General features: G+C 40.6%; 1 protein-coding gene across 1 annotated transcript in view; it reads right to left on the bottom strand.

The window, feature by feature from the left end:
• Positions 1–23,340, bottom strand: part of PHLPP2 (PH domain and leucine rich repeat protein phosphatase 2) — a 75,343-nt gene extending 52,003 nt beyond the window's left edge. The window contains exons 1-3 of the mRNA XM_077889602.1: positions 23,212–23,340; positions 16,126–16,394; positions 4,704–4,837 (exon numbers count right to left, since the gene is read on the bottom strand). Coding sequence (XP_077745728.1) covers positions 4,704–4,837; positions 16,126–16,394; positions 23,212–23,310 — 502 coding nt within the window. The 5' untranslated portion in view covers positions 23,311–23,340. The remainder of the gene's footprint in view (positions 1–4,703; positions 4,838–16,125; positions 16,395–23,211) is intronic.
• Positions 23,341–25,927: the final 2,587 nt, after the last annotated feature.

Genomic DNA, 25,927 nt, shown 5'->3' with positions numbered 1-25,927 from the left:
TATTGGGAAGCCCCGGTGGCGCAGTGGTTTAGCGCCGCCTGCAACCCGGGGTGTGATCCTGGAGACCCGGGATCGAGTCCCACATTGGGCTTCCTGCATGGAGTCTGCTTCTCCCTCTGCCTGTGTCTCTGCCTCTCTCTTTGCTCTCTATGAATGAATGAATAAATAAATCTTAAAAAAAAAAAAAAGAATATCAAAGTATTGAAAATACGGAATATATTTATGACCTAGGAAAAGGAAGGAATATAAATGCATTAAAAGAAAAGACTCATCAAATCTAAACAGGACTTCTACACAATAAAAAACAATAAATTTAAGGATAAGTTATAGGCTGAAAAAAATTTTTGTCACAAATATAGTAGGCAAAGGATGTGTACTAAGAATAAATACAGAAGTCCTTTAGATCAATATGAAGGGACACCTGGATGGCTCAATGGTTGAGCATCTGCCTTTGGCTAGGGCGTCCAATGTCTCTGCTTCTCTGTATCTCTCATTGAATGAATAAATAAAATCTTAAAAAAAAAAAAAAAAGGAATATGGTATAGAAAGAAATGCTCAGGCTGGGACTTATTCTGAGACACAGAGCCCTAGAACTACAACTTCCCTAGTAAATCACGCTTTCTGGACTCCTTTTTTTCATACACAAATCAAGAGTTCACTGATGTGCTCTCTTAATCTCTGATTGATCATGCTACCTACTCATCTTTAGTCAATTATGTTATTTCCACAGCTTTTACCATGAATTTCCACTGAGCAGTCATTCCATTAACTTCACTTTTCCCCAGAACTCCCTTTCCAGAAAGACTGATAATGAACATTTGCATAAGAGCTGCTCAGCATACTGGGTACCTTTTAGATCCAGCAAGCACAGCAACATTAACTGGTTTGAACTTAGGCCCTAATGACTCTGGCCTCATTAACACTATATTCTAGCTAACTTACCAGACTCTATACATAAAATATTTAAAGCTGACTACTAAGCTGTTTGCTGCTAAGAGAATATTTCACAGATATTTTTCCTTCTGTTAACAGTGGTAAAAAAAAAAAAAAAAACAGTGGTTATCTCTGGATTTGGGAACTGAGGGGTGGGAGGATCAGGTGAGAGGGAAGCATTCTTTTTGTGACGGTTTTAAGATATGTCCACAAATTCTTTGATAGTGCTCTCTCCAGAAGGTAGGGGCAAGTTAATTTCCCTCTCTATTGGGTGGGCTGTAAATGGTGGCTTACTTCTACTAAACAGAAGGTGGTAAAAATGCCAATGACTTATGAGGCTAGGTCATGAAAAACACTGAGGCCTTGTGTGTGTGTGTGTTTGCATGGCCATCTGTCTGTCTCTTACCGACAGAAGCTAGTTGTCATGTTATAAAGACACTCAGGCAGTCTTAAAAAAGAGGTCCACAAAATGAAGAACTGAGATCTCTGGCCAAAAGCTGGTAAGCCATTCAAGTGAGCCATGTTAGAAATGATTCTTCCAGCCATCAAGCTTTTGGATGGCTATACCTTCAACCAACAGAGTGAATATAATCTCATTCAACCCAAACTAGAACCATCCAACTAAATTACTCCTAGATTTCTGACCCACAAAAACTATATGTGATAATAAATATTTATTATCATTTTAAGTCACAAAGTACTTTTTTTTTTTAGGATTTTATTTATTCATTCATGAGAGACACACAGAGAGGCAGAGACAGAGGGAGAAGCAGGCTCCTTGCAGGGAGCCTGATACAGGACTTGATCCCAGCACCAGGGATCACACCCCGAGCCAAAGGCAGATGCTCAACCACTGAGCCACCCAGGTGTCCCCACAAAGTACTTCTTTAAAGTTTATTTATTTATCTATTTAGTAATCTCTATGTCCGACATGAGCTGCATGTTCTACCAACTGAGCCAGCCAGGTGCCCCGTAAGTTACTTAGTCTTTTTTTTTAAGATTTTATTTATTTGAGACAGAAAGAGAGAGAGGGAGGGGGGGAGGGAGGGAGGGAGCGCATATGCACACAAGCAGGGGAAGGGGCAGAGGGAGAGAGAGAGAATCATAAGACTCCATAGTGAGCACAGAGCCTGATGCAGGGCTTATTCTCAACCTTGAGAACATGACCTGAGCTGAAACCAAGAATCAGATGTTTAACCAACTGAGCCACCCAGGCACTCCCATAAGTTTTGAGGTAATTCATTACATAGGTAAGAGATAATTAATTAACTTATTGATATATGTTTTTTTATTTTTGTTTTTGGTGCCATAAATACATACTGTCCAGTTTCAAAAATAATTAGCTTTAAAACCTCTTTCTTAAAACATAATTTTTTCAAATTATACTAAGCTTCTCTAAATTAATAGAGCCCACTTTTGGAAATGTTCTTTTAAAGACCCTCTTCCTCCCAAAATATAGTGTGTACTACAAACTGGTACTCTTTTATACTCTACTAGAAATATCTTAAGGGTATATGAAGACCCTGGGCATACAATTTAACGAGTGGTGGCAGAAAATTAATGTATCAGTGCCAACAGTTGTACAATATACAACTGAGTGCAAATGTGTCTCAATGGTTCAAAAGGAGTTCACTGGCACTTTAAGGCTCATCTTTCACCACAGAATAAAACATACAATGAAGAACTCACTTTCAACTACAATCACAAAAGGAGCATGTTACTGCTTCAAGTTGTTCTTTTTTTTTAAACCAAGTTTTATAGGCTTAAACAAGCTGTGCTCCTCAAATTAATCTTAAAGGATTCTCCTATTTAATTTTTTTTTTTTTTTTTTTTTTAAGAGGGGCTGAGCAGGGCAGCCTGGGTGGCTCAGTGGTTTAGTGTTGCCTTCAGCCCAGGGCCTGATCCTGGAGACCCGGGATCGAGTCCCACATTGGGCTCCCTGTATGGAGCCTGCTTCTCCTTCTGCTTGTGTCTTTGCCTCTCTCTCTGTGTCTCTCATGAGTAAATAAATAAAATCTTAAAAAAAAAAAAAAAAAAGTGGGAGCTGAGCAGAGGGAGAGAGAGAATCCTAAGTAGGCTCCATGCTTACCATAGGGCCCAATATGGGGCACAATCTCACAACCCTGAGATCATGGCCTGAGCTAAAATCTAAAGTCAGGTGCTTAACTGACTGAGCCACCCAGGCACCCCATGGATTTTCCTATTTAATTTCAATCTAGCAACTATTTCTCTTCCATGAACTAGCAATGAAGAAAAATTAATGGAAATAAATGAAAATCAACTTTTAAGGAACAACATGTCACAAAATAGTGTTATGATGAAAAATTAAACATAAAATCTTCTGTGAGGTACATTAAATAAAGCCAGCTTGTGATATTATGTCACAAAAGTTGTATCAAGAAGTATACAAAGAGGCCTCTGGGGGCTCAGTCAGTAGAATGTGCTACTTTAGATCTCAGGGTCATGAGTTCAGGCCCCACACTGGGTACAGAGATTACTTAGAAATAAACAACAACCAAAAAAAAAAACCCCCACAACAACAAAAGAAGTACACAGAAATTTAATCAATTTGGGAAATGAGAGCAGGGAATTTTAGTAAATGATTTTGCCTACATACACTAATCATTTAGTTATTAGTTTAATTGTTTGATAAATGAGTCATATTAATTCAAAATTGTTAAGTGTTAAAGGGCTTTGTCATTTACTAGCTGTATGACTTTTAACAAATTGCTTAAGTTCTCCGTTTCCTCATCTGTTAAATGAGGTAATAGTTCCTACAGCATAAGGTGGTTGTAATAAACTGGGTAATTCACAAGTATAAAAGCACACAGTAAACAATCAGTGGTACTCAATAGTAGTAGTATTAGTAGACTATGTATATTTGGAAAGCAATATTCAGAAAGTATTTAGCTTAAATAAGTCTAACTACATTATTGAAGTGTCCAGTGAAAAACAGTGGATGGGGGGGGAAATGCACCAAGAGGAAACAAAATTTAAAAATTCTAGATTTAGCTGAGTGAAGTAAGTCAGTCGGAGAAGGACAAACATTATATGTTCTCATTCATTTGGGGAATATAAATAATAGTGAAAGGGAATATAAGGGAAGGGAGAAGAAATGTGTGGGAAATATCAGAAAGGGAGACAGAACGTAAAGACTGCTAACTCTGGGAAACGAACTAGGGGTGGTAGAAGGGGAGGAGGGCGGGGGGTGGGAGTGAATGGGTGACGGGCACTGGGGGTTATTCCGTATGTTAGTAAATTGAACACCAATAAAAAAAATAAATTAAAAAAATTAAAAAATTAAAAAATTAAAAAAAATAAAAAAAATTCTAGATTTAACATATTTAGATTTGACAAATGTATTCATCAAATGTCAAGTCATATGATGACAACCACCTAGCTCTCAACATTCTTGAGCTATCCAGAAGTTCATGGTTCTTACAAGGAGCTTGAAAAGAAACTGATACTGAAAAGCATAATTTGATCAAGATTCTGACAAAGGGATATAATGATTCTAGTAAATCAGCAAAAACACTACAACCAAAAGAGCAAAAATATAAAGGGGAAGGTATTTTAGCTAATACTTCTAAGTCTTCCCTGAACCACACCCCACCTTCTTGTTTCTGTTGGGTTTTTTCAACCACATTAGTTAACTGGCTTAAAAATACCTTTTGCTAAAATACTTTTTAAAAGCTGAAGACAGAGAGAGGCACAAATGATCAACTTAAAAGCAGTTAAACATATTCACAAAGCCACTGATAAATTCTTACCACCATAAAATCGAAGCATACAGCCGAGGTCAGGATCTGTTGCCTCCTCCTGTATACGCACAGGGTCATCAAATCCCAGCCTGGACAAGTAATCATAAACGATCTGAAGAGGTCGTTCTGTAGGTTCTAGTCTCCTGCTTACACAATTAAAAGAAAAGTATTTAGTAAAAATAAAAATGTTTCATTTTTAAAATCTTTTAATATGTTCTAGATTATTACTTCTGTATCGAGATTTTCTTTAATATCGTATGATACAACTAATATAAACAAGAGGACCCCCAAAGAGCTTTTGTTTACATGGGGGAATATCTGCTGATATTTACTGAATAAGAACAACAAATTAATAATTTCCAAATGGTGGGGCACCTGGGTGGCTCAGTCAGTAAAGTGTCTGTCTTTGGCTTAGGTTGGGATCCAGCCCCACATCAAGCTCTCTGCTCAGAGAGGAGTCTGCTTCTCCCTCTCCCTCTGCCCCTTCCCCTGCTCATGCTCAAAACACACTCTATCTTATAAATAAATAAAATCTTAAAAAAAAAAAAAAAAGCCTCAAGGAGCATTAGCCTTTAGGTCTTAAAAGGATTGTTTAGAAAACTTGAGGAGTGCCTGGCTGGCTCAGTCAGTAGAGAGAGCAACTCTTGATCTAAGGGTCATGAGTTCGAGTCTCATGTTTGGTACAGAGATTACTTAAAACTTAAGAATTGTATTAATTAGAAGAAACATGGTACACCTCTCATCAGTGTAAAAAATATGAAGGCCATCTGTATTTCATGGTGAAAAGAGAAGAAAATACAGCTGGCAATAAAATTTAAGTAAAAATAACATGAAATAGTAATATTCCAAAGCTGAAGATAAACAGCTCCAAAATTGTAGAGGCTGTCTTTAGGCAATAGCCCTGAGCAATGGAAACCTGAGCAAGGTAAAAGGGCCCACAGCAACCAAGCTGACACTAACAGACTCATTAAGCCACAGGCCCTCAGCAACCAGCCAGCCAATGGGTCACTTACAGCCAGGCGCAGTTTTTTTTTTTCCTTTTTGATTTAATTTATTTATTTATAAGAGAGACAGAGAGACAGAGGGAGAAGCAGGCTCCCAGAGGAGAGCTTGATGTGGGACTCCATCCCAGGACCCCGGGATCATGTCCTGAGCCAAAGGCAGATGCTCAGGTGCCCCAGCCAGGCATAGTTCTTAAGATTACAAAAAAAAGGTAAGTTCCTTGAGTCCCATGTTCCCTCATTCCAACCTATAACTATAACCCCGCACCACCACCTTGTGGTAGAGTCTCTCCTTTGCTCTCCTGCCCACTACTCCCTTGCAGTGTATTCAGTAAACTCTACCTTTTTTGCTCTGCCTTGGGTGAATTCTTTCACGGGCCCACCCCCAGCCCCCATCAAATCAGAACGCTCCACAAAAAAATGATAATTTAGGAATGTATATCATAGTGATGAGAAAATACAAAAATAAAACAACCACTTGGCCCCTCCTGACTGCTCAGTGCAGACTTTTATCCATAAACTCAGAATTGCTACATGAAGAATGACCAAAGAACTAAAACCCTAAAAAGACAAATAAATACGGAATTTAACAGAAACAGAATATAAACTTTATGAAATAATTACAACTAATCTCTAGGCAAATAAAATAAAAATTCACAAAGGGCTACAGCAGTATTAGACATTTTCCCAGTACACCAGTAGAATTCTTCTAAGGAGAATATATTTTAAGAGACTTCTAATAACCTGTATTCTAGATGGGTCAATTAGCCATGTAACCTAAACACTGAAGGATTAACTAGATGACAAGGGCATAAGGAGCTATCTCGTCTTCCAGTGTCAAGAAGGATTAGACTTACTCTGGATCACTCTAAAGAACAGGACTAGGAACAATGAAAAGTTGCACAGGTAAACCTGGATCAAAAATGAGGAAGAGAGAAAAAAAAAATGAGGAAGAGGGATGCCTGTGTGGCTCAGTGGTTGAGCGTCTGCCTTTGGCTCAGGGCAGGATTCTAGGGTCCAGGATTGAGGCCCACGTCAGGCTCCTTGTGAGGAGCCTGCTTCTCCCTCTGCCTGTATCTCTGCCTCTGTCTCTACCTCTCTATGTGTGTCTCTCATGAATAAATAAATAAAAATCTTTTTTTAAAAAATGAGGAAGAACTTTAATAATTAGAGATGCCCAATAATGAAACAGACTGCCTCTCAAAATAGCTCATGGAAAGCTAGAGAGCCATCTGTCACACGCATTTAATTTAAATAAAGAGTCTCCTAAAAAAAATCAGGCTGAGATGTGTTTGGGTGGCTCAGTCAGTTACATCTGACTCTTGACCTCAGCTTGAGTCTTGATCTCAGGGTTGTGAGTTCAGGCTCCACACTGGGCTCCATGCTATGTGTGGAGCCTAGTTTAAAAAAACAAAAGAAAAGAAAAGAAAAATAGAAGAATCAGGTTGGACAGATGATGTTTAGGGTCTTTTTAGAACTCAAGGGTCAATGAGATATCCAAGATACCTTCCAAATGCAATACAAATTCTGTCTGAATCCTGCTATTATTTTTAGATACAGAGTTCAATGTACTTAAATATCATAATTCCACATAATGATCACATAGCCAAGACCAAAGAAATAAAACTTTCAGGATAACTCTCACTAGTTCAATTTTTCAATTTCTGTCTAGAAAACCAAAAGAAATGGAAACATCCTAATTCTGACACATTTTACCTGATCAACTTTCCTTCCTAAAGAGGCTCTGTAGATTCTGAAACCCTCTTTATACATTTCCACCTAATGAAAATATTTTTCCTGGTAGGACAGAAAAAAAAATCAGGAGAATCTCAACATCTGCTCTTATTACTTTAGCATAAATGAGTAAACAAGAACTATTTCAAGAACTGCAAAAACAAGTAAAATGAGGGACTAATTCTATTTACTCATTAAACTCACCTGCTTAAGAGAGTAGAGAGTATGGGGGGGGGTGGTATTATCTGCTTATAGATCAATTTTATGTTTCAAAGTTCCCAAACTTTAACAAGCTGGTACTTAGCTATTTGTTAAATCTCTCACAAATCAAAGGAAAATTATATACTGCTAAAAGAGGTGTAGGAGAAATATTGTCAATGTTCTATTCAGCATTTGAAATACTTCTGCTACTGCTTTAAGGAAAGACAAAAGATGGTTATAGTTTTAGTTTGCTTCTAAGGCTTCTAGGAGCTACTAGGGTCCCTGTAAATCTGAATATATACAGTTATTTCTCTCCAAACCAACCAACCAATACCTTAATGCTATCAACAGCCATTTAGAGCTTTTAGCCAGGAATAGCAGTCAATAGTTATTCTAAATGATGCCCACAGGTAAAACACAGATAAGAGAAAACTACATTTCATTCCATGTATCTTTTCACAAGAATTCTAGTTAACAGGGGGAGGCAAAAGTACACATTATTAAAATATAATATGGGTAATAGTACAATGTATCAAACCCTAACAAAGCACAGCAGCATTCTCTACATTCAGATTAAAACTTAATCTCTGGCCACCTAGAAAGGTAAAATCTACAGATGTTAAGATCAACAATACAGATAATACAAACATCAATAATGAGGATACTTCAATAAATATCTATTTCATGCCTGACACTATGCTGAAAAGTGCTCAACATTTTATAAAGCTTTGCCTGTTTTGCAAATAAGGAAAATGAGATCCAGTCATACCATTAGTACATTGTGGCATCAAGGTTTGTTGGTTTCATTACAAAGCCTAGTTTCTTTTAGGTAAACTGCATTATTTTATATAGTTAAAATAATTTATGCAGAAGAGAGCTCAAAACACTTTATATTTTAACTTTGCATGGAAGAACCTAAAAAGTAATGTTTTTAAATTACTGTATTCCAGTTTATTACACCATCATTTGAAAGATACATTATTTTGTGCCTATCATTGTTGTATAATACAGAATCTTACACTAGTCTTCGTTCCTGATTCCTGGGGGGGAATTTTAAAGCCTTGGAATTTCCTGAATATTAGGAGTGTCTTAGTCATTCATGAGCCCCTGGCATCACCCCTACCAGATGAGATGACTCAAGATAGGGGCTGGTAACCATAAAGATCAACCAAGTGAAGAGAAGGTTGGGGTTTGGAGCCAGCCTGAATACATAGGGAAGGAAGAGAGAGTTGGAGATCAAAGGCCAAGCATGTGGTCGTTGAATCAATCAAGCCTACTCAATGAAATGCTACTAAAAACTGTATTGAAGGGGTGCCTGGATGGCTCAGTGATTGAGCATCTGCCTTCGGCTCAGATCATGATCTCAGGGTACTGGACGGAGTCTCGCATTAATCTCCCCACAGGGAGCCTATTTCTCTCTCTGCCTATGTCTCTGCCTCCCACGAATAAACTAATAAAATCTTTAAAAAAAAAAAAAACACTGTACTGAAGTTCCATGGAACTCTGTGGTCAGTGAACAAGGGGAGATGTGCTGGGAAGATGACAAGGGAGAGGGCATGGAAGTTCTATGTTTATCACCCTCCCAGACCTTGCCCTATGTGTGCCCTGCTCATTAAGCACATATATTCCAATAACACGAATGAGGCATTGCTCATCATTCAACCTCCCCTCAATAACCATTTATACCGCTTCCTATTTAATTTCTCCAATTTTTGTTAAAAATTTGTACATGTTTGTCATGGAACTTTGATGAGACACATAAGTACAGCAAGAGGAGAGTAATCTCATCCTTCCTGGCACCTGAGCTCAGGGACTTCGCACGCAGATTTGTAACCACGTGGCCAATTTGATGGATAAGCCTTTTTTTTTTTTTTACATCGTCATGATCATTTCTAATGTAACAGTATCGGCAGGGTCCTTTCTAACCAGGCTTATTATTTTTTTTAATACTTGTTATTTCTCGTGGTAGTGGGTTTGGCTAGTTCTGATTTGTACTTTTTTTTTAAAGATTATATTTATTTATTCATAAGAGAGAGAGAGACGAAGAGACACAGGCAGAGGGAGAAGCAGGCTCCATGCAGGGAGCCAGACGTGGGACTCAATCCCGGGTCCCCAGGACCACGCCCTGGGCTGAAGGCAGGCTCTAAACTGCTAAGCCACCCAGGGATCCCTGATTTGTATTCTTTATTATCCTTTACTAAAACTGTAATCATAATTACAACACTTTTTTGAGTCTGAATCATTCTAGTAAATTATTAAACCTAAAAGGGTCATGGGTACCCCCATGACCAACCTCCAGTTGGTCAGAAGTGTGGCTATAATCTGAAGGGCAATCTTGTTGGGGACCATGCCCTTTAACTTGTGAAGTCTGTGAAAAGTTTGGGTGGTTAGTATCAGAACTATACTGTAGTAAACCAAATGGTATTGCAATAACCATTAAGAAAAAAACACTGCCAATTAAACTATGACCCATCAACAACTATAAAATACAAGCTGATTTCATTAGTATTAAAATGTAAAAACGGGCAGCCCAGGTGGCTCAGCGGTTTAGCACTGTCTTCAGCCCAGGGCGTGATCCTGGGGACCCAGAATCGAGTCCCACGTCTGGCTCCATGCATGGAGCCTGCTTCTCCCTCTGCCTGTGTCTCTGACTCTCTCCCTGTGTCCCTCATGAATAAATAAAATCTTTTAAAAAATAAAATAAAATGTAAAAAAAATTAACAAAAATTAATGTATAACAGATTTTTAAGTTTTAAAATATCAGAAATATGAAGCAAAACAAACAAACAAACAAACAAAAACCTCCTTTCCTTCCTCAGTAGCAATCAAGGTCAGTACATATCCTGAAACAGTATCATTCACTCCACTTTTACAATGTCAAAATATGGTAAACAGGATTTTAGTAACCTGCACAAGGTCACTCCGTCGGGTCAAGGACAGAAAAGTAATTAGAATGCAGGATCCCAAACCCCAAGGGTATTTTCTGTTATAAAAATCTTACTGTCTCCTAGCTTATCTTAAAAGATAATCAAACACAGAAATCTTACTCAGTTTGAGGACTAAGAATAAAAGTAAATATATGACCATGAGCCAAGGGACACTCCACTTTTGTCATATATGATCTAGTTACAACTTTTCAGGTAGAAGGCAATGATTATACTAAACTTCACTAGTGAGTCAGTTATCACTCAAACAGTTCAATAAAAAAACAAACCAAATATTATCATCTAAGAGTAATGGACTAGGACAGCAGCAGACTAGGCAGCGGGAGGAACATTCTATCCCCCCGCCCTCTCCAGGTCTGTTTCACATTTATGAAACAAAGGGAAATGGTCTGTTATTCCCACTGGGAAGTTACTGGCCTTCTGGGCAAGACAATTCCTGGTTGTACAAGTCTATCCCACATATTGAAGACATTAAGCCTTTGTGGCCCGTGCCCCGCTAAATGCTGGCAACTCTCCCTCGTAGTTGGGACAATCAGCAAACCCTGCCCCAGACATATTTCCAAATGGTAAGGGCAGGGGGTGAGGGGTGAGGGGTCATGAAGTTGAGTAGACTAGACTTTGTCTAATAGAGGACCTCTTCAGGTTGCTTCAAGTGCTACAATTCTATAAATTAGCAATCCTTCAGTTTTACTGAAGTGACAAGTCCATGACTGAAAAACAGTACGGAAATAAGGGAAATAAGGAAGTCATGGGTGATTTAGAAAAAAAAAAAAAAAAACATGCGGTAAATTTCATCCCAGTAATCCCATTTCTAGCACGGAGCCCAGGGAGATCAACAATATAAAGATTCATGAACTAAGGTTTAGTCATCACAACACCACTTCTAAGATTTGAATGATTTGAAACAATCTAAAGAGGTAACACGCACTGAGCACTTACTGGGTGTCAGACATGATAGTCAGCACTTTACTTCCTTGCCACCCAAAGTGAAGCACATCACTTAGAAGCTTAAAACAGAATCTCAGGCCCCACCCAGGCCTTCTCAGTCGGACTCTGTATCTTAACAAGCTCACCAGGTGAGCATTATAGAGTTTAAGAAGCACTATTTTACAAGTATTAATTCATTTGATCTTCACAAGGTGTAATTAATTTCCATCATGATAGCTCTATAATGTAAATACAATTATCCTCCATTCTACACATTAGTAAACTAAAGCATAGAGCATCATGTAACTTGCAGAGTGACTGCCAGGGCCAGGATATGAACCCACACATGCTTGTTCCAGAATCCAAGCTCTAAATCATCACTGCCTATTATTTCTCAATTTTTAAACAAGTTACAGTATTTCTGTAAAATGGAATACCCTGTAGCAAATAAAACTGATGTCTAAAGAATTTTTCATGACACAGGAAATTAACTGAAGTATGCAGTAAATAAAATTGAATATATGGTATGGGCCCCAAAATGTAATTTTTAAAAATTACATACACATTCACTTTGAAAAAGATCGGAGTGGCGGGGGTGGGGGGGAGTAAGTATGGGGAGTCAATATAGGAGATCTGGTGTCAGAACACAAGAGTTCAAATTCCAGCTCCACCGCTCATGAGCTCAGTGAGGTAGAGGCAGCTTTGAGGTAACAAGCTCAAGCAGTGGAAGCTGAGTAAGGAGGAAGGGCCCATAGGGACCACGGGGCTGAACACAAACAGGCGATGCAAACAGGCTCAGAAGTGACCCCCCTGAAATAACCATAGGCCCTAAATGACCAATTACAGCCAGGCACCCTTCCTAGATCACCAAGAAAGGGAAAATTCTATATGCTCTCGTCCTCCCTCACTCTGCCCTGCAGCTGTGGGCCTTCACCACTGCCTTGGGGCAATCTCTCTGCTTTCACTGCTTCCTTGCAGTGTTGTTTTTTTTTTTTTTTTAATTTTTATTTATTTACGATAGTCACACAGAGAGAGAGAGAGAGAGAGAGGCAGAGACACAGGCAGAGGGAGAAGCAGGCTCCATGCACTGGAAGCCTGACGTGGGATTCGATCCCAGATCTCCAGGATTGCGCCCTGGGCCAAAGGCAGGCGCTAAACCGCTGTGCCACCCAGGGATCCCCCTTGCAGTGTTTTTAACCAACTTTTCTCTCCTGTTCTGCCTTGAGTGAATTCTTTCACAGCCTGCGCTGTAGATCGGAGCACCCCACATCTGGTGGCTCCCCCATCTGACTGCCACAAGCGATCTTGGGTGAGAGGGTTTAACCTTAAAAAGTTTCTTCACCTATGAAAAGAAAATTTTCTTCATCTATGAAATGAAAATAGTATCTACCTCACAAGATCGTTGTGAGGATTAAGTGAGGTAATCTACAAAAAGCACAAACACTGAAGATTATTATTTCTCTTTATACTTTCTCATTTGGCAAAATTTCTACAATGACTATACTTCAGTAAGTAGCAAAAAAAAAAAAAGTGCCTTATATTGTCAACTATCTCACAGGCTATTATGAAGAAAGTATCTATTCTTCTGATTAGATAACACAAGACTGAACTCAAGCAATAACAGTTGAGTAAGAGATCTAAAAATAGATCTTTAAATCATAAGTTTAAGGAGTGAAACTGAGTAAAGGACACAGTACTAGTTCCTCTCCTGGAGGGCCTTTCCTCGAACAAAGTTCACCACCTCCTTAGTCCAACTCCCTGGCAGTACCTGCTTGACCTTGAACAGGTTGTAGGACCTCTTGCAAAGCCTCGCTTTTCCTCTGAAAGAAAGGATGCAACTGCTCTTGGAATTAATTACTGTGAGGATTTAATGAGATTACGTACGTAAATAACTAAGCACACTGGACCTAGCAAAACGAAGCCCTCGATGTTAGCTCAAATCTATCCTCATCACCAGCGTCATCTTTCTTTGGCTGAGTGACGACACCTCTTGAGCTTCTCCTCCAGCAATGAGAACATACTCATTCTTTTCAAAGAGCAATTCAATAGTGTTCTCATTATTTTCTTTTTTTTGTTTTGTTTTCATTATTTTCTAATCAATTAGATCTATGAAGAGCCATTTCATTACAAAATTATCAAGGCCACAGGGCTAAAAAGAAACAAACTCTCAAAAGAAAAAAAAAAAGAAAGAAACAAACTCTCGGGACACCTGGGTGGCTGTCTGCCTTCGGCTGAGGGCCTGATCCTTGGGTTCCATGATTGAGTTCTGTATCGGGCTCCCTGCGTGGAGCCTGCTTCTCTCCGTGCCTATGTCTCTGTGTCTCTTATGGATAAATAAATAAAAATCTTTAAAACAAACTCTCCATTTTAAGTAACTTAGATTCACAAAAATATATAATTTCACATTTGGATTAACTACACAATTAGTAGCAGCAAGCAAATTCAGATAGGAGTTTCGTTATAGTATCTCTGTATCAAATACATTAGTATACAAATGAGTAAGCCTTAGGTTTAAATACATGAACTCCATCAGTCACTACCAGCTCTAATGTAGGTCAAGGCTTTCCACCTGATAAAATTAGATCGGAATCAGTGTTAAGATTTAGAAAAGCCTAAGGATCACCTAGTCTGATCCTTTCGTCTTGCAAATGGATTTAGGAAATGTAGTTAACTGGTGAACAAAGAAAACATTCAAATGCTAATCTACTTTTTCAGGAATTAGTCCAAATCCTAAAAGGAACACATAGTAAATAAAACTCAGTTTAGACTTTTAAAATTACATCAATTTTTAGCTCAGCTAAAGGTGTTACTATTATTACCACATTTTGAGATAAAAGTGGGAGCTTCCTTTCTCACTTTCAAGAGTACTGAATCTACAGCTTTGAATTCTGTTTCGGGACATTTATTACAGGGAAGAGTGAGGAGAGAAAGTCAATGGTCAGTTGCATTAGCTCTTATTCTATGTCTAATTCAAAAAATAGTTGTTTTTTTTAACATTGAAGCAAAGAGTTCATAAGCACAGTAAAAGATACTATGAGAACATTCTCCTTCACAGTCATATAAAAATTTTTAAAGGAACACAAATGGCATTTGAACCTATGAAAATATGCTCTACTGGGCACCCGGATGGCTTAGTGGGTTAAATGTCTTTGGCTCAGGTCATGATTCCAGGGTCCTGGGATCAGCCCTGCAGCAGGGTCCCTGCTCAGCAGGGAGTCTGCTTCTCCCATTCTCTGCTCCTCCCCCCACTTGTCCTCTCTGTCAAATGAATAAATAAAAATCCTTAAAAAAAAGATTTGAAAATATGCTCTACTAAGATAAATGTAAATTAAGATGACAAAAATAAAATTCCTATCAGATTTGCAAGAATCTAAGTCATTAGGCTAGAAAAAAGATTTGTCCTTGGAATGCTGACTTTATAATTCTCTAATTTAAAAACCACTAACAATCATTTCTACCCACAAGCAAGTATCATGCCTGAGTATGTATCTATATTTATATATAAAATTTAATGCTAACATGTTCTGGAGAAAGGGGAAAACAGTCATACTTTTATATTATTTGCTGAAGTTTAACTTCTACAAAAAGAAATGTTGACAATATGTATCAAAATTATAAATGCATATATCCTTTGACCCAATAATTCCACTTCCAGAAGTTTTATTTTACAAGATTACTTCCACAGAGGTGAATTATCATAGGTAAAAGAATATTCACTGCAGCACTGCTTGTAGAAGTAAAAAACTGGTAACAACCTGAATGTCCATTAATAGGAGATCCACTAAAATGATGTAGCCTCATAAAATGGAATATTATACAGCCATTAAATAAATGAAAATTAGATGGAAAGATCTCTAAGAGATTTCAAGTCAACAATGTGCTGCATATAGCACCATTGATTTTTTTCTTTTTTTTTTTAATTCATGAGAGACACAAAGAAAGAGGCAGAGACACAGGAAGAGGCAGAGACACAGGAAGACACAGGAAGAGACACAGGGAAGAGGCTCCCTGCAAGGAGCCTGATGTGGGACTCGATCCCGGACCCCAGGATCACACCCTAAGCTGAAGGCAGGCACTCAACTGCTGAGCCACCCAGGTGTCCCTAGCACCATTAATTTTAAATTTATATACAGACACATACTTATTTATGCACGAACCTCTATACTTATTCTATTTCTTTCCATACATTTCAATTTCATTCAAATTACACATATTATTTTTTTAAATAACTCTTTTAAACAGGTTCCATTCTCAGGTGTTGGGGCTTAAACACATGACCCTGAGATCAAGACCTGAGCTTAAAATCAAGAGTCAGACACTTAACCAACTGAGCCACCCAGGCACCCCTATTTCTTTAAATAACCTTAAAATATTTATTTTAAATTTAGATATTTGACCCGTGTGTAACCCAAATGAAGTAACTATCAAATTTTGCTTCACTGATAGCTTTTAAATTCAAAACCATAATTTCAGCATGCCAAGGACAAGTCTTTATTTCAAGTCTAGTGACCCATAATCAATTATCAGTTCTAAGCACAATTAAAATCCTAAAGCCCACTTCCAAGCAGAAATGGAGATTACTTACACTGCGACAGAGTTAGAGGGGTAAAACTGAGACCTTACCTGACTAGGTCTCCATGAAGCTGTAAATAAAGACTTTCCCTTCCCTCACCAGCACAGATTTCTGATGCTGGTGTCTCCACGGTGCACAGGACAAGATGTAAGTCAGAGGAGGCGGAGGCAGAGGTGGTTGTGGCGGCAGTGGTCGTGTCTGCTCCATAAAGGTAAACACAACCTCTGCTGACATCTTCTCTCAGCCAGTCTCTTTCTCGAGAACCAAACCTACTTCGCCTAGTCAAACAATTCCTGCTCCCATTGCGTTTCATATTTCTCTAAAAAAACATCAAGAGAAAGAAATCATTAGCTACAATGTCTGGCTGAGTTAGACATGTTTAGTCCCCAACCCACCTTTCCACTCTCTATCCACTACCACCTCCTGTCATGAGGCCTTCCACACCTGCCATGCCCATTCCTAAGCTTGAAAACAGTTTTCTCCCCTGCCAGCTGCTTATGGCTTTGTCCAACACTTTGTCTAACCCTTTCTTGTTCTTATATTTTCAGAAAAATGTAAGAATAATAAAACATCTGTTTACCTACGACCTAACTTTCACAAATTTTGTCATATTTATTTCCTTATTTATTTATTTATTTATTTATTTATTTATATTTATTTTTTATTTATGATAGTCACAGAGAGAGAGAGAGGCAGAGACACAGGCAGAGGGAGAAGCAGGCTCCATGCACCGGGAGCCTGACGTGGGATTCGATCCTGGGTCTCCAGGATCGCGCCCTGGGCCAAAGGCAGGCACTAAACCGCTGCGCCACCCAGGGATCCCCTATTTCCATATTTAGATCCTTATTCTAAAGAACATACACACAATATATTCCTACACATTTAGCTCAAGTCACCTAATACCCCACCTAAGTCCCATTTCCTTCCCTCTCTCCCCAGAAACACTCTACTGTATTTGTTTTCACCATTCCATGAATTTTTATATGTTCGCTATATAGGTACATATCTATAAACTAAACACAATTATTTTCCATGATTTAGAACTTTAAATCCTACCATACTTATGTTTCACCCTGCCATTTTTTAGATTTGGTTCAACACTGGTCATGCTAATACACCCAGCTCACTCATTTGAATAATATCCCATTATATGAATACACTGCAATTTATTCATTCTCCTGTTGATGGCATTTAGTTTGTTTCTAATTTTTCACTGTTGGAAACTATGCTGCATTAAACATTTTTGTACATGTCTCTACAATGCAAATTGCAAGTTTCTCTAGGGTCCTGACCCTCTGCCTCAGATTCCAAATAAGTACAGAATACTGCACAAATATTCTTTCCATTCTCATCATTTCCAAACAAATTAGTGTTGCATCTGATAATCTAGGTATGTGAAATTCACACACACTGTGGTTATCTCAAAGTAAAAACAATTGCTACAGCAATATGACAAGTCTCTAAAGATCAGTATTGACCTGCTCTATTTTTATGATGGGCTATTTCTGTTCCCTTTTCTTTTTCAAGATTTTATTTATTTGAGACAGAGAGTGAGCAAGAGAGGAGGGAGGGATGGAGAAGGACAAGCAGACTCCCCGCTGAACACGGAGCCCTGCACCTGCTTACAACTGAGATGATGACCTGAGCTGAAACCAGGAATCCCATGCTTAACTGACTGAGCCACCCAGGCGCCCCTGTTCCCTTTAATATAAAGACATTTCCTCTAATACACTGCTGTACTTCTCTATGTCATTCTCCATACCTATCACTGCTTCAGTCATATCCCGCTTTTAACCCTCCCAATATACCACGATTCCACAATTCTGTGACTTGTCTGAAATGTCCTTCTCCATCTTGTCCACCTGACTAGATAGCCTTCAAAACTCTACTCACGTGTCACTCTTCCCTGTGGGGCCTTCCATGTCTCCCATCCCCATTTTCTCTGCATACCTAGAATTAGTGACTTTCTTTACTCTCTCCACAGCAGAACCTCTTCACCTTGAACCCCCATGTTTACTACTACAGGGATCACAATGTGTTTTAACCATGCATTTGATGTTTCCTCCTCTCTTCTACACTGAGAATCTATTACAGTCCTGCCTTAATACTTGAGTGGCACACTGATGCACACAGAACTCACAGAAATCACATCACATCACATCACATCACATCACATCACATCACATCACATCACATCACAGAATGTATTCCCAGTCTGTACTTTAGCCCAATTTGCTCTGGCAAGAAGCTGAACAAACTTGAGGGGAAAGTCTCCTTTTTATACAGAGAACCCTAAAATCCTTTTTACCAACCACAAAGTAAAAAAAAAATTTTTGCTACTATTCCTTATTGGAAGTCAGAAATGCCTATAAATAAAGCAAATATAATTTTTGTAATTACTGAGATTAAGTACTTGAGGGTAAATATGGCATCTTAAATTCAATTTCTAAGATGATAAAGAAATGCGAAGGAAAAGTGAGAAGGTATTTCCATGTGGGAATAAAGAAAAATATGAGTGAGAATGGCTTCGTTGTTTAAATTAAGGATAACAGGCAAATCCACTGTTTTACAGATATTAAGGATTTGAATATAGCTATTCAAAACCATGAGGATTATTACTGATTCTAACTTTAGATAAGTAGGATAAACCCCTGCTACAGGTAGGAACTAGGTCTCTCTTCTCCACAAAAGCATTTTCTCAAAGCTGAACATCTCAGAATTAACAAAGGGATTTCAAGTACTTATTTTATAAAGACAAAGGCCATCATATTTATATCAAGTAATTTTAGCCACTGAATAATTTATCACTGATTTTAAATATTCCTTCTTTTTTAGTCTTTGGGAAAGATCAACTGGCCCATCTAAAACAGTATTCACGGTACAGTAATATTTATACAAAGAAGCTCTCCATTCTTCACTGAGCAGAGAGAAATTTTGCTCACTATTACTGAGAACAAGTAGATAACTATTCCACAGAACCACCAAAAAGTTTCTTTTAAAAAACTTTTTAAGGTCAAATAATGGCCCAATGATCTTCTCAATCTTAGAAAAGTCAAGAAAAAAATCCCAGGAAGTTATTATATTAGTTCACCCATGATTTTTCTTCTGTGAGGATCTTTAAAGTCATTTTTAGGGGCACCTCGGTGGCTCAGTTAGTTAAGCATCTGCCTTTGGCTCAGGTCATGATCCCAGAGTCCTGGGATGGAGCCTGCATGGGACTCCCTGCTCAGTAAGGAGGGAGTCTGCTTCTCCTTTTCCCCCTGCCATTTCCCCTGCTTGTGCTTGTTCTCTCTCTCAAATAATAAAATCTTTGAAAAAAGAATTTTTTTAAGTCATTTTTAAATGTGTTTATAGGGGTGCCTAGGCGGCTCCATTGGTTAAGCAGCAGACTTTGGCTTGGCTCATGGTCTTGAGGTCCTGGGATCCAGCCCCATGTCAAGGCTCCCTGATCAGCAGGGAATCTGACTGTTCCTCTCCCTCTGCCCCTCCCTTGCTTGTGCTCTCTCTCTCTCTCTCAAATAAATAAAATCTTTAAAATGTGTTTATCCATTTTCCTTAAGACCATAAATCCCTTAAAAAAAAAAAAAAAAAGGCAGCAATAAATCCCTGGCAGCTCTTTCTGCCCATGGGTTCTGTCCCTGTGCTTTAATAAAAACGCTTTTTGCACCAGAAAAAAAATAAATAAATAAAAAGACTATAAATTCCTTAAGAACTTTACTGAAACACATGTGTTGTTGGTCGAAGAATGTATCTCCTATTTATATGATATATTCCATCCTTTAAAGATAAACTGCTGAGTTAGACCTTTAGTGGGTATCATTCTCTTAAACCTGCTCAATGGGCATTTTTAAAAGGCCTAGATACCAAGCAAGCATAGCCTTCTGGCAAAGATCTAGATGAACTGTTCAGCTATTACTAGCTATTGCTGAATTACCTAATGCTTCCTTCTCCACTGTGTAAAGCATCAGATAACTGCTGGAAAGGCCAGTACTGTCCTGATGCTTTCAGCTTTTAGAATCACTTTTCCACTGAAATTGTTAAGATTTTAAGAAGATTCTCTTGCTTCCCTTACTCTTACATAAAAACTGTTGACAAACTTTTCTAAAAGGAACAGGTCTATAATCACCTCTCACATCAAACAAGTGTAAAAGCACATTTAAGATTTAAAATAGGGGCATCTGGGTGGCTTAGTCGGTTAAGCACGTCTGACTTGATTTCAGCTCAGGTCCTGATCTCAGGATGGTGAGAGGGCTTGAGATTCTCTCTCTCCGTCTGCCCCTCCCCCACCCTCTCCCTTAAAAAAAAAGATTGAAATATAGTTCTAAAAACTGCAAGTCTTTAGAAGCCATGAATAAAGTACCCACTTCAGTTTTAAGCTTTTAACTCTCTAAAAATGAAAATAACATGAGGGCTGTGATCAGTTCAAAGGTGATAAACTATTAAACACCCACATACAATTAACTCTAAGATATGTATGGGAAAAAGTCTGCTCAAGTAACTCTCCCTACTGAGTTCTATTAGAATGTGAAATACCGTAAGGTAGGAGATATGCTCCTGCATTCAAAACTTTAAAACAATATGGGCTCATCTCTAGGAATATACATGTTAAGCAATATTTTGGAAAGAGTGGGATCCGGTAAGGAGAAGAAGAATATTTCAGTTTATTAAAAATCTTGGTATTGATTTTTAAAAACCATAAACGCACATTATTTGGGTACAAACTTGAAACCAGTACTGACAAAAATGGATTTCATGGCACTTGCAGTCCAGTTTATGATCTATCTTCTATAGTCTAAGTAAAAATATAATCCCAAACTTGTAGCAACCATCTGGAATATTATTCTTCAAAGTTACTCCCAATAATCTTAAGAATATTACAAATACTACACCTATATTCCAACAACAACAGTAAAGGAGTACACTCTAATTAGTAATTCACTAAATACATCTGGAATTAGATTTTGAGGCTAACTTTCGAATACCCCATATGATGGACCTAGATCTAATCTGGCTAAATTATACTGGCTTAGTTATAGTAGCCTTTTTATGAAGATCTATATTACTTGACAATAATGCTCCTGACTTCGCAGTTAGTATAAAAGCATTACAAAAAAGAACGATAAGCCTTGTCCAAAGGGTCTTCAAAGAACAGGTAGGAAATTATGACTTCTATCCATATATTCTTTTCCAGCTTCATCTGGCACAAAATTCAACCACTCAGCTACTTAAGGAAACTTTTGTATGTCGAACACGCAGCACCTATTCTCCATAGCCAATCCCATTTATTTGCAAGGATTATTTAAAGCATTGACCATATGCAATAAAGCAAGAGATGCAAGAGCATTTAGACACTGTCAACCTCCCATAACACCAACTCAGTACTATAATCAAGATCAATTTCTGGAATCTTTCTAATGGTTCCCACATTGGAACCCAGGGAAACCAGTGGTAAATCTGACCACTTCCTGAAAGTCTAGGAAGGCAGGACCCTTGAATCAAGAGCCTCCTTTCTCAGTTCCTTCCATCTCTCATCAATTCATTCCCTCCCCCACAAAAAGTTGTCATAAAAAAAGCCAAGGTTGTTTATCTTCTAGGCCAGAGGCCATTACCTATCTCTCAGACCTGCCATATCCTGATAAGCCACAGCAGAACTTTTTTTTTAAAGTTCATTGACAATTTACATTTGATGACCTTACAGTTTTAAATAAGTATCTAAAAGCCTTAAAGTCATTATATTTTAAACTTATGGTTAAATAAGTTAAAATAAACATGTACAAGGTTTAGGCAGAAGTAAAGAATAAACTATGAAAAGTTACTGCTTTAAGTCTGCATTAAGACTGGGAGATGATAGCAAAAAAAAAAAAAAAGTCTTATATTTTACAGAGCTCTATTTTTGTTTCATGGATGGGTTCACCAGATGCTTCACATCCTTTTTTTTTTTTTTCCAGTGTTCCCATGTTGTAGTAGTGTCCTACGAATAATCTCAATCAATGTACAGGGCTCATCCTTAATTCCAACTGCCAACTATTACTTAATAGATTTTTTTTAACAACGTGTATTTTCACTGTTTTTGCAAAGTATTTCTGAAAGACATCAAAACCTCTAAATGTTCTTTTCTCTCTTACATCTCAGTGGCCAAGTTTTAAATCCTGCTGATTTCCTCTTCTAGAACTCTATTATCATCGGGACATCTTGTTTACACACTTGACCTACAGAAAAATTCCTCTCCAACTATTTCAGAGGCCAGCAGAAAACTCTATCCAGTTGGTCTCCCTACAACTCCTTTAAACCATCTTTACCGTCGCCCTCCCGACCCTACATTTCCTGTGCATCGAAACTTCTTGTCATCCCCTCCAAGGCTCCACCACTCGCGCCCCGCCAACATCTGCTTTCATTTTCCTCCTACTCCCCCCCGGGCCTGCCCCCGAGCCCCGCGGGCTGCCTGTTGCATAACCGCTCCCCACTGCCGCCTCGCCCGGCTCCCGCACGCAGGAATGCCCTTCCTGCCGAACCCCTCCTCTCTGCAGCAACGCGCCCAGAGCCTCCCCGAGCTCCGGCTGCCGCGGGGATCCTCTCCGCAGACGGGCAGGTGGAGCCTCAGAGCGGGCAGCCGGGTCCCAGCTCGGGCGGCGGGCCCCGCGGCAGAGCCGGCCCGCTCCGCCCGGCGCAGCCCCGAGCACACGGCGGCGCCCGGCCAATCACCGCCGCCGTCCTCCCGCTCGGGTGATGTCTTCAGGTGTCCGGGGAGAAAGCCCTGCGTACTCCCCGCGCGCTCTCCGCCCCGAACGAGGCCGAGGGCGGCCGAGGCGGGCCCCCGGGTCCCGCGGCAGCCGGGTGGGCGGCGGCGGCCGGGCGGGCGGCGGCCCGAAGGCGTGGGCCTGCGAGGCGGGTGGCGCGCGGCCAGGGATGGGCAGCCGAGGGGGCCGGAGGCGGCTGCGGCCTCGGCGGGGGCGGGCGCGGGCGCGGGCGCGGGCGCGGAGGCCTGGGCCGGGGCCGCGGCGCCCCCCGCCGGACTGCGGGGCCGCGGGCGGCGAAGCGGACAGACTGACGCGGCGCGGGGGTCGCCGGCCGCCCTGCCACCGCGCGGGCCGGGGGCGGCCTCTCTCCGCCCCGGGGTCCTCCCCCGCCCGCCTCACCTTCAGGACCCGAATCCCGCCCGGCCGGCGGCTCGCGGGCGCTTCGGGCGGCTCCGGGGGCTCGAGCGGGCCCGCGGGCCCCGGCTCCACCTCCCCCATCGGCGGCGGAGGCTGCACTGGGACGCCGGGCCGGCGCGACGGCGCGCGGAACCTCGGCGGCGCGCGCGAGCAGCCCGCGGCCCCGCCCCGCCCCCCGGGCCCCGCCCCGCCCCCCGGGCCCCGCCCCGCCCCCCGGGCCCCGCCCCGCCCCCGGGCCCCGCCCCGCCCCCCCGGGCCCCGCCCCGCCCCCCGGGCCCCGCCCCGCCCGCAGCCCACCGGGACCAGCGTAGCTGCGGGCCCCGCGCAGCCCCGGCTCAGCTCGGCGAGCCGCAGCCCGACTGGGCGGCGGCGCAACCCCGGCGGCCGGAGCCGGGCGCCTCCACAGGCTGGGCCTGCGCCCCCAGCCGCCCTCCAAGCCGAGGCGGCTGGGAGGGTTATTTGCTGCTACCACCGCCCCCGAAGTACCGGCTGGACGGACTAGGGGCAGGGGAGTCTGCGCCCGTTAGTGGTGACAGGACGCTGCCTGGCGCTCGGGGTGGCTCTTGTAACTTACCTCTCCCTGATGTTTCCTCTTTCTGCTTCGAAACTGGCCTGTCACCCTCACATGCAAAGCCACTGAATGGATTGTTGAGAATATCCCTTAGCAGGGCCTTTTCTCTTCCGTATTACAGATGCTCACGATGTTCTTTAGCAAATTCGACCCAACCTCGTGTACAAGATGTCAACTCACCGCCCAGCCACATTTTAATTCACTTTTCTCCTCCTTTCGGTAAAAGTACCAGAATTCCTTACTCTGCCTCAAGCCATAATATGGTCCAAGACCATTTTATTATTTGCAAGGCTAATTCAGAAAATCCTTAAAAGCTAATTATTTTAATTCCTGCAGTGATGGTACTTTTGTGACTAGCCAGACTGCCAAATTTGGAGTCAGACAGCCTGATTCCAGATCTGAGCTCTACCTCTTATTACACCTATACTCTTGTGCAATTTACTTGATTTGAGCCTTTGTTTCTTAGCTGTGAAATAGAAATGAGTATCTAGCAGTTACTATCAAGATTTTGTGAATGTACACAAAATGCTTAGTAGGGGGGATCCCTGGGTGGCGCAGCGGTTTAGCGCCTGCCTTTGGCCCAGGGCGCGATCCTGGAGACCCGGGATCGAATCCCACGTCGGGCTCCAGGTGCATGGAGCCTGCTTCTCCCTCTGCCTGTGTCTCTGCCTCTCTCTCTCTCTGTGTGACTATCATTAAAAAAAAAAAAAAAAAAAAAAAAAAAAGCTTAGTAGGGATTCATAGGAGCCATTCTAATTATGATCTTCCAAATTCAAGATTTACTCAGTTTCTCAGGTGGAGGAACTCTTCTACTCTTAATTCTACTCTAAATTTTCCTAGGAAACCTTTTAGACTTCTGGATTTTAGGGCTTTCCCTCTTACACAGGTGTTAATAAATCTTCAAGCAACATGTAAGAAATTAAGCACCAAAAAATCAGTAATTCCCTGATCTTTGAACAATTGGTAAAAATGGTTATCACCTATCCACTGCTCCAGCTTGCCTAGTCCATACCAACTGTATGTTTAAAATATTTTAATTATAGGCTTAGTACAAGAGAATTTGAGATCTAACAGTCAGTCTGTGTCCCCTCTCTACTATACGATATGTATCCATTTGGAGATTTTTAAATCCCAAGACAAAATTTGACTCCTGTAGATTCTGATTCGATACAAGTTTGGTCACTACTTTCTCCCTTCATATGAGCTACTTTGCCTATACCAAAATCCCGATCTCCAGTAGTTTTCGTTAGTCTCATTTTAAAATTAAAAATGACTTCTGTGAGTCTGATATAAAGTGAAAAAAGCTCTTAGGTTGACTACCTCCTGGGTCTTCCTTCTACCTTGAAACTACTTTTAAGAAAGCTACTTAAAGGAATTGATTTCTGGGCAGCCCTGGTGGCCCAGTGGTTTAGCGCCACCTTCAGCCTGGGGCGTTATCCTGGAGGCCCCGGGATTGAGTCCCACATGGGGTCCCTGCATGGAGCCTGCTTCTCCCTCTGCCTGTGTCTCTGCCTCTCTCTCTCTCTCTCTCTCTCTCTCTCATGAATAAATGGGTAAAATCTTAAAAAAAAAAAAATTAAAAAAAAAAGTTGATTCCCATTTCAATGATTCCTGGGTAACTTCTTCCAGCAAGAACACTGGTATACAAGCTATAGGTACCCATATGGGAAGAGAAGTGGACTTTGACCAAGGGCAGAGCGGAAAGACCAAAATATGGTCCAGAATTAGTGTTTCTGAAAGCCTGTTTCTTGAGGTTTTATACATTACACATTCCTGATCTTATAAGAAGCTTTTTATTGATTGATCACCTGCACGAAAAGGATTTTATCCCAGGACCAGCATTTTGAGTTCGTGCTGGGGAACAGTGGTGGTAGATTGGTTTTCTCCATTAATGTAATAAAGGCTAATGCATCAATTCAGAATACAAGCATATGCTGAAAGTTATGTATTCACTACTTCTTCTTTCATCAACAACAGTAGTACCTCTTTCAAAAGGAAAACAAAAACAAAAAAACTACCAGCCCAGATGCTGCGGGAAATCATATGATGTAGCTCTTTAAAGGTCTCCATGTTTTAAGATCCAATTCAGGAATCAACCAATTGATTCTTTTTTTCAAGTCATGTACT

The sequence above is a fragment of the Canis aureus genome, chromosome 3 (assembly GCF_053574225.1).
Source record: "Canis aureus isolate CA01 chromosome 3, VMU_Caureus_v.1.0, whole genome shotgun sequence".
Taxonomy (NCBI): domain Eukaryota; kingdom Metazoa; phylum Chordata; class Mammalia; order Carnivora; family Canidae; genus Canis; species Canis aureus.
The sequence above is the reverse complement of the archived record's forward strand: the minus strand, read 5'-3'. Positions and strand labels throughout refer to the sequence as shown.